At 46.7% G+C, this 13168-nt stretch overlaps 1 protein-coding gene across 1 annotated transcript in view; it reads right to left on the bottom strand.

Moving 5' to 3' along the window:
* LOC311100097 (protein-cysteine N-palmitoyltransferase HHAT-like protein) overlaps positions 1-13168 on the bottom strand; it is a gene marked incomplete at both ends in the record, with an annotated part of 52018 nt that overhangs the window by 12208 nt on the left and 26642 nt on the right. The window contains 3 exons of the mRNA XM_084140842.1: positions 11011-11205; positions 11800-11913; positions 12022-12089. Of these exons, the coding sequence (XP_083996968.1) occupies positions 11011-11205; positions 11800-11913; positions 12022-12089 (377 nt within the window). The remainder of the gene's footprint in view (positions 1-11010; positions 11206-11799; positions 11914-12021; positions 12090-13168) is intronic.

Genomic DNA, 13168 nt, shown 5'->3' with positions numbered 1-13168 from the left:
CATTTTGAGCCTGTAATTGAACCCACAATTGCTGATGCTCCAGATACTCAACTAGTCTCAAAAAGGCCAGTTTTATTGCTTCTTTAATCAGCACAACAGTTTTCAGCTGTGCTAACATTTGCAAAAGGGTTTTCTAATGATCAATTAGCCTTTTAAAATGATAATGTCATGAGCCTCTCACTCCACCGGGTTACCACCTTAATTTTCTTCCACTCTGCTCACCACTCTCTCTACTCAGCCTAACTAGCTCCACCTGTCCCTGCTCTGCTCTGCTCTAATTACTCTGCCAGCTGCGCTGCATTACCCACTACCTCTCCCAGTATTTAAGGCCCTGTCTTTCAGCTCTCCGGTGTCAGATCGTCTGCAAAGCTCACTCCCGGAACCTGTTTGCTCGCGCTTCTGGCTCACCCTGGTTTTGTGACCCCGGACCTGCCTGATTTTTGGATACTCTTCTGCCCCAGGAGATCCAGACCTGCTTCTGCCATTACGACTCCTGACTACTCTTCAATCCCGGTAACTCTGACCAGCCTTCTGCCTTGCTACTACGTATTTTGGATTTCCCTTGAACTGTACTGCTGCCTTGTTTCATTCCGCCCTGTTGTGTCTGTGTCTCCCCCCCCCAGGACTTCTGGACCACCCACCACCGGCTTCATAGGACGCATCGCTGCCACTGGGGGAGGCACAGACCCAGCACATTGGACGGGATCCCTGTTACCCCTGGAGCCTTCATTCACTCCCTACTTCCCTTTTCCCTTAAGTTTTAATAAACTTTCTGGTGTGACGCAATTGTGGTCCTCTGGTCGTCTGTCTGAACCGTGACAGTACGATCTGACCATTATGGACTCAGCGCACACTTTCCCCGACATGGAAACCGATGAGCATGAGCAGCAGTTCCAGCAGCAGCAACAACAACTCGCCATGATCATTCAACTCCTCACCAACCTTACCCCAGCCAGTCTGCCCACCAGCCCTGCCCCCGAGTTACCTGCCCCGGTCATTGCAGCCGCTGCTCCGGAACCCAAGATTGGAAACCCCGAGCGGTTCAACGGCGATTCAACCCAGGTCCGGCCATTCCTGACTAGCTGCCGACTTCAGTTCTCCTTGCAGCCAAGGACCTTCGCCACGGAGGGGGCTAAAGTTGGGTATGCCATCACTCACCTGACGGGCCGAGCTCGACTCTGGGGAACAGCAGAGTTCGAACGTCAAACCCCCGCATGTGCAACCTTCGACCTGTTTGCTGAGGAGATGCTGAAGGTGTTTGACCTGGATTCACCAACCGCAGAGGCGTCTCGTGAACTGTTCAGTATTCGACAAGGCAGACGTACAGTCGCAGACCATTCCATCAACTTCCGAACCCTGGCTAGACGAAGTTCTTGGAACACACCATCGTTGGTGGACGCGTTCTTCCATAGTTTGGCTGACTATATCAAGGACGAGTTGGTCTCCCATGAACTGCCTTCCACTCTTGATGAAGCCATCGCACTGACTGTCAGGATCGACAGAAGGATACAGACCCGTCGTCGTGAGAGGGGGCGCCAAGGTCCACCTACTACCGGCATTCGGAGAGATCCGACTGGGCTCCTGTCATCTACTGCCACTCACCCAGGTCAGCTTGATCAGTCTGAGCCTATGGAGATTGGGCGAGCCTCTCTCACTCCTGCAGAGCGCCAGCGCCGCTTCACTTCAAACCTCTGCCTCTATTGTGGAGGTGATGGACATCGTGTGGTAACCTGCCCTTTAAAGGGCCGAAGCTCACCGGGCATAGGGGGAGTCCGGTTGAGTTCAATGACCATCCAGTCCTCCGACCGCAAACCCCTGCTGCAAGTTCACCTCCGCCTCTCTGACTCAACTCACACCCTGGCTGCTCTGGTGGATTCTGGCGCCGAAGCCAACATAATGGACATCAAGCTGGCACGCCAACTGGGACTGGAGAACCTCCGTTTGACACCTCCTATTCCTGCCCGGGCACTGGACGGACACTTACTCGGATCGGTCACTCATGTCACGGCCCCGGTCTCGATGGGTCTGTCCGGAAACCATCAAGAAACTATCCAGTTTCACCTGCTCCCCTCTCCAGGCCAACCCCTCATCCTGGGTTACCCATGGCTCCGCCGGCACAACCCTCAGCTCGACTGGGTGACCGGGGTGATCAGGGAGTGGGGAGAGGACTGCCACCGAACCTGCCTGCTTGCTGCCGCACTACCCCCTCGGCCAGTACCTACTAACTCCGCTCCTGACCTCTCCAATGTCCCAGAATGCTACCATGGTCTCAGAGAGGTGTTTAACAAAGCAAGAGCCACATCTCTGCCCCCTCACCGACCGTACGACTGTGCCATCGACCTCCTCCCTGGAACAGCCCCTCCAAAGGGTCGTCTTTATTCGTTGTCTGCTCCTGAAAGAAAGTCCATGGAGGACTACATCAATGGCTCTCTGTCCGCAGGATTAATCCGTTCATCTTCATCTCCTGCTGGTGCTGGCTTCATCTTTGTGGGGAAGAAGGACGGATCTCTTCGCCCCTGCATCGACTACAGGGGACTCAACGACATCACAGTGAAAAACCGTTACCCTCTGCCTCTGCTCACCTCTGCTTTTGAGTTGCTCCAGGGAGCCACTGTTTTTACCAAGTTGGATCTCAGAAACGCTTACCACCTAGTGCGGATCCGGGAGGGAGATGAATGGAAAACCGCATTCAATACACCAACAGGCCACTACGAGTATCTGGTTATGCCTTTTGGCCTCACCAATGCTCCTGCTGTGTTCCAGGCTCTAGTGAATGATGTACTGCGGGACATGTTAAACAAGTTTGTCTTCGTTTACCTGGATGACATCTTAATCTACTCCAGAAACCTGTCTGAACACACCCGCCATGTCCAGCAAGTCCTTCATCGTCTTCTGGAGAATTCCCTCTACGCCAAGGCAGAGAAATGTGAGTTTCACGTCAAGACAGTGGCCTTCCTGGGGTACATAGTGGCAGAGGGAAGTATCCAAATGGATCCTGCCAAAGTATCAGCAGTCACTTCATGGCCAGTTCCGGAGAACAGAAAGAAGCTGCAACAGTTTCTGGGGTTTGCTAACTTCTATAGAAAGTTTATCCGGAACTACAGTACCGTTGCTGCCCCTCTCACTGCTCTAACCAGCACCAAGCAACCCTTCACCTGGACCCCAGCAGCCGACAAAGCCTTCAGTACCCTCAAGGTGAGGTTCACCTCCGCTCCCATCCTCCAGATGCCTGATGTGGACCGGCAATTCATTGTGGAGGTGGACGCCTCGGATGTGGGAGTTGGTGCTGTGATTTCTCAGTGGGCTGCGGAGGATAGGAAGCTCCATCCCTGTGCCTTTTTCTCACGTCGGTTGTCCCCCTCTGAGTGCAATTACAACATAGGGAACCGTGAGCTGCTGGCTGTGAAGCTTGCCTTGGAGGAGTGGCGTCACTGGCTGGAGGGGTCCACCATTCCATTTCTCGTTTGGACCGATCATAAGAACTTGGAGTACATCCGCACGGCCAAACGGTTGAACTCCAGGCAGTCCCGCTGGGCCCTGTTCTTCACCAGGTTTAATTTCACTCTGTCATACCGGCCTGGATCACGCAACACCAAGCCAGACGCCCTCTCCCGTCAATTCCAGAAGGATGACACCCCCTCCAAGGACCCTGTGTCGATTCTGCCAAGTCCCTGCATCGTTGCAGCTCTGACCTGGGCTGTTGAGGAACAGGTGCTGGAGGCTCTCCGTAACCAGCCAGGTCCCAGCACTTGCCCAGCTGACCGCCTTTTTGTCCCCGAAGACCTGAGGTCCCAGGTCGTTCAGTGGGGACATGACTCCCGCCTAGCTTGTCACCCTGGCTCCACCCGCACTTACAACCTGCTCGCCCAGAGGTTCTGGTGGCCCTCTCTGAGGAAGGATGTACGGGAATTCGTCCAAGCCTGCCCCATCTGCAACCAACACAAGTCGTCCTGCCAGCCCCCAGCCGGATTGCTGCAGCCCCTGCCTGTGCCCAGACGTCCCTGGTCTCACATCGCCCTTGACTTTGTCACGGGGCTGCCCCCTTCAAGTGGCATGACCGTCATTCTCACCATAGTTGACCGTTTCAGCAAGATGGCACACTTCATTCCCCTCCCCAAGCTCCCAACCGCCAAGGAGACCGCCCAGGTGGTCCTGGAACACGTCTTCCGGATCCACGGACTGCCAAAGGATGTAGTTTCTGACCGTGGTCCACAATTCTCCTCCGCTTTTTGGAAGGAGTTCTGTCACCTGCTGGGAGCCACAGTCAGTCTGACTTCCGGATTCCATCCCCAATCCAATGGGCAGTCAGAGCGGGCTAATCAGGAGCTCGAGAAGGCACTGCGATGCATGACTTCACGCAACCCCCACTCCTGGTCGCAGCAATTGACATGGGTGGAGTACGCACACAATTCTCTGACCTGCTCTGCCATCGGTATGTCCCCTTTCCAATGTGTTTATGGATACCAGCCTCCTCTATTTGCCAGCCAGGAAGAGGAGGTTACTTGCCCATCTGCACTTGCTTTTGCCCGTCGATGTCGCCGCACCTGGTCACAAGCCCGAGCCACACTCCTCAGATCCGTTGCCAGCTACACTACCGGGGCCAACCGTCGGAGAATTCCTGCTCCCACCTACCATGTTGGTCAAAGGGTGTGGTTGTCATCGAAGAACCTGCCACTCAGGGTGGAGTCGCAGAAGCTGGCACCTCGGTTCATTGGCCCATTCCCTATCATAAGAGTGATTAGCCCAACTGCTGTCCGGCTCCAACTGCCTAATTCCCTGAGGGTGCACCCCACTTTCCATGTGTCTAAGATTAAGCCCATCCATGAGAGTCCGCTGGTCCCTGCTGCGCCTTGTCCTCCTCCTCCACGGCTCGTCGATGGTGGTCTGGTTTACACCGTCCGCCGCCTGCTTCGGTCCAGACGGAGGGGTAGGGGTCTCCAGTACCTCATTGACTGGGAGGGCTATGGACCTGAGGAAAGGACCTGGGTGCCAGCTAGTCGGATTGTGGATAGGACTCTCATCACCGCTTTCCACCAACGGCATCCTGATCAACCTGCAATCCGTAGGGGCCGCCCCAGAGGGGTCCCTAACCGTCCTGCCCGCTCGGCTTCCTGTCCTGTGCCTGATCCTGTCTCGGGACCTGTCCCATCTCCCGACCACGGCCCTCCGGCTTCCTCCGAGGATGAGGACGTTCACTCGGACCGTTCGGAGGAGTTCTAGCCCTCCTCCGGCTCCCCTCCTCCCGCCCGGCGTGGTGTTGCTCTTGGGACTTCTGGGGCCGTCCCTTGGGGGGGGGGTTCTGTCATGAGCCTCTCACTCCACCGGGTTACCACCTTAATTTTCTTCCACTCTGCTCACCACTCTCTCTACTCAGCCTAACTAGCTCCACCTGTCCCTGCTCTGCTCTGCTCTAATTACTCTGCCAGCTGCGCTGCATTACCCACTACCTCTCCCAGTATTTAAGGCCCTGTCTTTCAGCTCTCCGGTGTCAGATCGTCTGCAAAGCTCACTCCCGGAACCTGTTTGCTCGCGCTTCTGGCTCACCCTGGTTTTGTGACCCCGGACCTGCCTGATTTTTGGATACTCTTCTGCCCCAGGAGATCCAGACCTGCTTCTGCCATTACGACTCCTGACTACTCTTCAATCCCGGTAACTCTGACCAGCCTTCTGCCTTGCTACTACGTATTTTGGATTTCCCTTGAACTGTACTGCTGCCTTGTTTCATTCCGCCCTGTTGTGTCTGTGTCTCCCCCCCCCCAGGACTTCTGGACCACCCACCACCGGCTTCATAGGACGCATCGCTGCCACTGGGGGAGGCACAGACCCAGCACATTGGACGGGATCCCTGTTACCCCTGGAGCCTTCATTCACTCCCTACTTCCCTTTTCCCTTAAGTTTTAATAAACTTTCTGGTGTGACGCAATTGTGGTCCTCTGGTCGTCTGTCTGAACCGTGACAGATAAACTTGGATTAGCAAACACAACGTGCCATTGGAACACAGAACTGATGGTTGCTGATAATCGGCCTCTGTACGCCTATGTAGATATTCCATAGAAAATATGCCGTTTCCAGCTACAATAGCCATTTACAACATTAACAATGTCTACACTGTATTTCTGATCATTTTGAAGTTATTTTAATGGAGAAAAATGTTGCTTTTCTTTCGAAAACAAGGACATTTCTAAGTGACCCCAACTTTTAAACGGCAGTGTATATACAGTGGGGAAAAAAAGTATTTAGTCAGCCACCCATTGTGCAAGTTCTCCCACTTAAAAAGATGAGACAGGCCTGTAATTTTCATCATAGGTACACGTCAACTATGACAGACAAAATGAGAAAACATTTTCCAGAAAATCACATTGTAGGATTTTTTATGAATTTATTTGCAAATTATGGTGGAAAATAAGTATTTGGTCAATAACAAAAGTTTCTCAATACTTTGTTATATACCCTTTGCTTGCAATGACACAGGTCAAACGTTTTATGTAAGTCTTCACAAGGTTTTCACACACTGTTGCTGGTATTTTGGCCCATTCCTCCATGCAGATCTCCTCTAGAGCAATGATGTTTTGGGGCTGTCGCTGGGCAACACGGACTTTCAACTCCCTCCAAAGATTTTCTATGGGGTTGAGATCTGTAGACTGGCTAGGCCACTCCAGGACCTTCAAATGCTTCTTACGAAGCCACTCCTTCGTTGCCCGGTGTGTTTGGGATCATTGTCATGCTGAAAGACCCAGCCACGTTTCATCTTCAATGCCCTTGCTGATGGAAGGAGGTTTTCACTCAAAATCTCACGATACATGGCCCCATTCATTCTTTCCTTTACACGGATCAGTCGTCCTGGTCCCTTTGCAGAAAAACAGCCCCAAAGCATGATGTTTCCACCCCCATGCTTCACAGTAGGTATGGTGTTCTTTGGATGCAACTCAGCATTCTTTGTCCTCCAAACACGACGAGTTGAGTTTTTACCAAAAAGTTATATTTTGGTTTCATCTGACCATATGACATTCTCCCAATCCTCTTCTGGATCATCCAAATGCACTCTAGCAAACTTCAGACGGGCCTGGACATGTACTGGCTTAAGCAGGGGGACACATCTGGCACTGCAGGATTTGAGTCCCTGGCGGCGTAGTGTATTACTGATGGTAGGCTTTGTTACTTTGGTCCCAGCTCTCTGCAGGTCATTCACTATGTCCCCCCGTGTGGTTCTGGGATTTTTACTGACCTTTCTTGTGATCATTTTGACCCCACGGGGTGAGATCTTGCGTGGAGCCCCAGATCGAGGGAGATTATCAGTGTTCTTGTATGTCTTCCATTTCCTAATAATTGCTCCCACAGTTGATTTCTTCAACCAAGCTGCTTACCTATTGCAGATTCAGTCTTCCCAGCCTGGTGCAGGTCTACAATTTTGTTTCTGGTGTCCTTTGACAGCTCTTTGGTCTTGGCCATAGTGGAGTTTGGAGTGTGACTGTTTGAGGTTGTAGACAGGTGTCTTGTATACTGATAACAAGTTCAAGCAGGTGCCATTAATACAGGTAACGAGTGGAGGACAGAGGAGCCTCTTAAAGAAGAAGTTACAGGTCTGTGAGAGCCAGAAATCTTGCTTGTTTGTAGGTGACCAAATACTTATTTTCCACCATAATTTGCAAATAAATTCATAAAAAATCCTACAATGTGATTTTCTGGATTTTTTTTCCTCATTTTGTCTGTCATAGTTGACGTGTACCTATGATGAAAATTACAGACCTCTCTCATATTTCTAAATGGGATAACTTGCACAATTGGTGGCTGACTAAACACTTTTTTCCCCCACTGTATATACACTACCGGTCAAAAGTTTAAGAACACCTACTCATTCAAGGGTTTTTCTTTATTTTTACTATTTTCTACATTGTAGAATAATAGTAAAGATATCAAAACTATGAAATTACACATATGTCACCTGTAATGCATTTCAATTAAAAGGTGAATTTATTTCCTTCTTAATGCGTTTGAGCCAATCAGTTGTGTTGTGACAAGGTAGGGGGGTATACAGAAGATAGCCCTATTTGGTAAAAGACCAAGTCCATATTATGGCAAAAACAGCTAAAATAAGCAAAGGGAAACAACAGTCCATCATTACTTTAAGACATGAAGGTCAGTCAATACGGAACATTTCAAGAACTTTCAAAGTTTCTTCAAATGCAGTCGCAAAAACCATCAAGCGCTATGATGAAACTGGCTCTCATGAGGACCGCCACAGGAATCGAAGACCCAGAGTTACCTCTGCTGCAGAGGATAAGTTCATTGGAGTTACCAGCTTCGGAAATTGCATCCCAAATAAATGCTTCACAGAGTTCAAGTAACAGACACATCTCAACATCAACTGTTCAGAGGAGACTGTGTGAATCAGACATTCATGGTCGAATTGCTGCAAAGAAACCACTACTAAAGGACACCAATAATAAGAAGACTTGCTTGGGCCAAGAAACATGAGCAATGGACATTAGACTGGTGGAGATTAGTCCTTTGGTCTGGAGTCCAAATTTGAGATTTTTGGTTCCAACCGCTGTGTCTTTGTGAGACGCGGTGTGGGTGAACGGATGATCTCCACATGTGTATATCCCACCGTAAAACATGGAGGAGGAGGTGTTATGGTGTGGGGGTGCATTGCTGGTTACACTGTCTGTGATTTATTTAGAATTCAAGGCACACTTAACCAGCATGGCTACTACAGCATTCTGCAGTGAAACGCCATCCCATCTGGTTTGGGCTTAGTGGGACTATCATTTGTTTTTCAACAGGACAATGACCCAACACACCTCCAGGCTGTGTATGGGCTATTTTACCAAGAAGGAGAGTGATGGAGTGCTGCATCAGATGACCTGGCCTCCACAATCCCCCGACCTCAACCAAGTTGAGATGGTTTGGGATGAGTCGAACCGCAGAGTGAAGGAAAAGCAGCCAACAAGTGCTCAGCATATGTGGGAACTCCTTCAAGACTGTTGGAAAAGCATTCCAGGTGAAGCTGGTTGCGGAAATGGTGTGCAAAGCTGTCATCAAGGCAAAGGGTGGCTTTTTTAAGTGTTTAACACTTTTTTGGTTACTAGATGATTCCATATGTGTTATTTCATAGTACAATGTAGAAAATAGTAAAAATTAGTAGGTGTTCTAAAACATTTGACCGGTAGTGTATATATATTTGTGTAAAAAAAATATATGGGGGATTGGAAGTGATGCAGACAATTACATTGATGGAAGTTACAATCTATCTGCATAATTAAAGCTGATCTACCCCCTAAAAATAAAATTTAAATAAAAATTTGTAATAGCAGCATAGTAGTAGCAGTGTAGTAATAGTATAGTGGTAGTATAGTAATAGTATAGTAATAGTATAGTAGCAGTATAGACATAGTATAGTGGTAGTATAGTAATAGTATAGTGGTAGTATATTAATAGTATAGTGGTAGTATAGTGGTAGTATAGTAGTAGTATAGTAGCAGTATAGTATTAGTATAGTGGTAGTATAGTAATAGTATAGTAGCAGTATAGTAATAGTATAGTGGTAGTATAGTAATATATTAATAGTATAGCAGCAGTATAGTAATAGTATAGTAGCAGTATGTTAATAGTATAGTAGCAGTATAGCAATAGTATAGTGGTAGTATAGTAATAATATAGTGGTAGTATAGTAATAGTATAGTGGTAGTATAGTAATAGTATAGTGGTAGCATATAATTATATTAATAGTATATTAGCAGTATAGTAGCAGCATAGTGGTAGTATAGTATTATATTAATAGTATAGTAGTAGTATAGCAATTGTATAGTGGTAGTATAGTAATAGTATAGTGGTAGTATAGTAATAGTATAGTGGTAGTATATTAATAGTATAGTGGTAGTATAGCAATAGTAGAGTGGTAGTATAGTAATATAGTAATAGTTCTGTAATAGTATAGTAATAGCATAGTAATGGTATAGTAATAGTATAGTAGCAGTATAGCAATAGTATAGTAGCAGTATACTAATAGCATAGTGGTAGTATACTAATAGTATAGTAGCAGTATACTAATAGTATAGTGGTAGTATAATATTATATTAATAGTATAGTAGCAGTATACTAATAGCATAGTGGTAGTATAGTAATAGTATAGTGGTAGTATATTAATAGTATAGTGGTAGTATAGTAATAGTATAGTAGCAGTATAGTAATAGTATAGTGGTAGTATAGTAATAGTATAGTAGCAGTATGGTAATAGTATAGTAACAGTATAGCAATATTATCGTGGTAGTATAGTAATAGTATAGTGGTAGTATAGTAATAGTATAGTGGTAGTATAGTAATAGTATAGTGGTAGCATAGCATTATATTAATAGTATAGTAGCAGTATAGTAGCAGCATAGTGGTAGTATAGTATTATATTAATAGTACAGTAATAGTATAGTAGCAGTATACTAATAGTATAGTGGTAGTATAGTATTATATTAATAGTATAGTAGCAGTATACTAATAGCATAGTGGTAGTATAGTAATATAGTAATAGTTATGTAATAGTATAGTAATAGCATAGTAATGGTATAGTAATGGTATAGTAGCAGTATAGTAGCAGTATACTAATAGCATAGTGGTAGTATAGTATTATATTAATAGTACAGTAATAGTATAGTAGCAATAGAGTAATAGTATAATAGTTTGTTGATAAATTGCACACAAGATCCAACCGAAATTTGACTTCCACTTTTAACCCAACCTCTCCGAAAGACACACATATACACATTTTTAGGAGAGGTGCGGGGGGCTGCCACACTGGGCGCCCGGGAGCTGTTGTTGTGGGGGGTTCAGTGCTTTACTCAAGGGCACAACGGAAGGCGATGGCATCTAGGATTTGATACCAGCAACCCTCCGCTTGTCAGCTCACTTCCCGTCAGATTGTTCCCCTCCAGTTGCTGGCTCTCCTCTCTTACCACCGGCTACCTGCCGCCCAGTACTAATGAATAGCAGTAACATAGTATAGTAGTGTATTCTTCATACCTGCCAGGATATGAATGGTTCCATCTTGAATGTGGACAGGATGGTGAGTCCAGCTAGGAAGCAGAGCCAGCGCAGTTTAACCAGAGAGATACTGTAGAGCAGTACACAGTGGGACAGGATCAGAGTGGTGAAGGTCCAACCCATAGAGACCAGCACCGCCAGGATACCATAACCCATGTACACCAGGGACCTATGCTGTGGACAGACAGAGAGAAAGAGTCAACATGTACACCAGGGACCTATGCTGTGGACAGACAGAGAGAAAGAGTCAACATGTACACCAGGGACCTATGCTGTGGACAGACAGACAGACAGACAGACAGACAGACTGAATGAATGAATGAATGAATTCATGAACATGTACATCCGGGACCTATGCTGTGGACAGACAGAGAGACAGACAGACAGACAAACAGACAGACTGAATGAATGAATGAATGAATTAATTAATGAATTAATTAATGAACATGTACATCCGGGACCTATGCTGTGGACAGACAGACAGGCTGTCCTTGATTCAGTCCTCTGGGTACATAATGATATTGGGTGTAGTTGATTCATTCAGAAGATGAACATAAATGTCATTAGATGGACATAAATGTCATTGATCATATTGTCAATGTGATGTGTTGCACCAATTAGAAGCTGTTTTCTCTTTTCTCGAAGGTCACAAGCATACACAGAGCAAAGTCTATGGATAGATCTTTATGTACTGTATATATTTAAACATATGGATATATATTTGACCATTCGACCATTTTGGACAGAGTGTTGCAGATGTAAACCCACCTGTGGAGCCAGCATGGAGCAGATCTTAGCGAAGATCACGTGACCAGACAGGGCGAAGAGGATGTGGTCCCGGAATGTAGAGAACCACATCACCCACTCAAAGTCAGCCGTATCCTGCAGCCAGACAAAATAGAGTAGTGATCAATCATATCAGAGTATGAGTTGTATCTATTTTTTACTACATATAAAAAGTTCAGCCTGAATCTAAAGCGTTCCTCTCACCATCTTCCTCCCGAGGTAGTACCACCCTGGTGTAAGGCTGGACTTGAACGTCTTTCTGTTTGCATTTGCTGGAAAAAAATACTTTGATTAGCTTAGATTTTAAAGTTTTTAAAATTTGACAAAAATGTCATTCCATAATGCTTAGGACAAGTTTATTTGATCATTTGATATATTTCTAAGAAAGGCCTGGCTGCCCACCAGATAAATGCTGGCTCATAGGGAATCCCAAGGCCATTAACCCAGAGGGGTTTAAGAAAGGATGGGTGGGTGGGCTCTACACTGTCTCAGGAAACCCTGTCTATATGAGGTATCACACTACAGGTCCTACAGGAAACCCTGTCTATATGAGGTATCACACTACAGGGCCTACAGGAAACCCTGTCTATATGAGGTATCACACTACAGGGCCTACAGGAAACCCTGTCTATATGAGGTATCACACTACAGGAAACCCTGTCTATATGAGGTATCACACTACAGGTCCTACAGGAAACCCTGTCTATATGAGGTATCACACTACAGGTCCTACAGGAAACCCTGTCTATATGCGGTATCACACTACAGGTCCTACAGGAAACCCTGTCTATATGAGGTATCACACTACAGGAAACCCTGTCTATATGAGGTATCACACTACAGGTCCTACAGGAAACCCTGTCTATATGAGGTATCACACTACAGGTCCTACAGGAAACCCTGTCTATATGAGGTATCACACTACAGGTCCTACAGGAAACCCTGTCTATATGAGGTATCACACTACAGGTCCTACAGGAAACCCTGTCTATATGAGGTATCACACTACAGGTCCTACAGGAAACCCTGTCTATATGAGGTATCACACTACAGGTCCTACAGGAAACCCTGTCTATATGAGGTATCACACTACAGGTCCTACAGGAAACCCTGTCTATATGAGGTATCACACTACAGGAAACCCTGTCTATATGAGGTATCACACTACAGGAAACCCTGTCTATATGAGGTATCACACTACAGGTCCTACAGGAAACCCTGTCTATATGAGGTATCACACTACAGGAAACCCTGTCTATATGAGGTATCACACTACAGGAAACCCTGTCTTTATGAGGTATCACACTACAGGTCCTACAGGAAACCCTGTCTATATGAGGTATCACACTAC

Source organism: Coregonus lavaretus (assembly GCF_964263955.1).
Source record: "Coregonus lavaretus genome assembly, chromosome: 2".
Lineage (NCBI taxonomy): Eukaryota > Metazoa > Chordata > Actinopteri > Salmoniformes > Salmonidae > Coregonus > Coregonus lavaretus.
The sequence above is the reverse complement of the archived record's forward strand: the minus strand, read 5'-3'. Positions and strand labels throughout refer to the sequence as shown.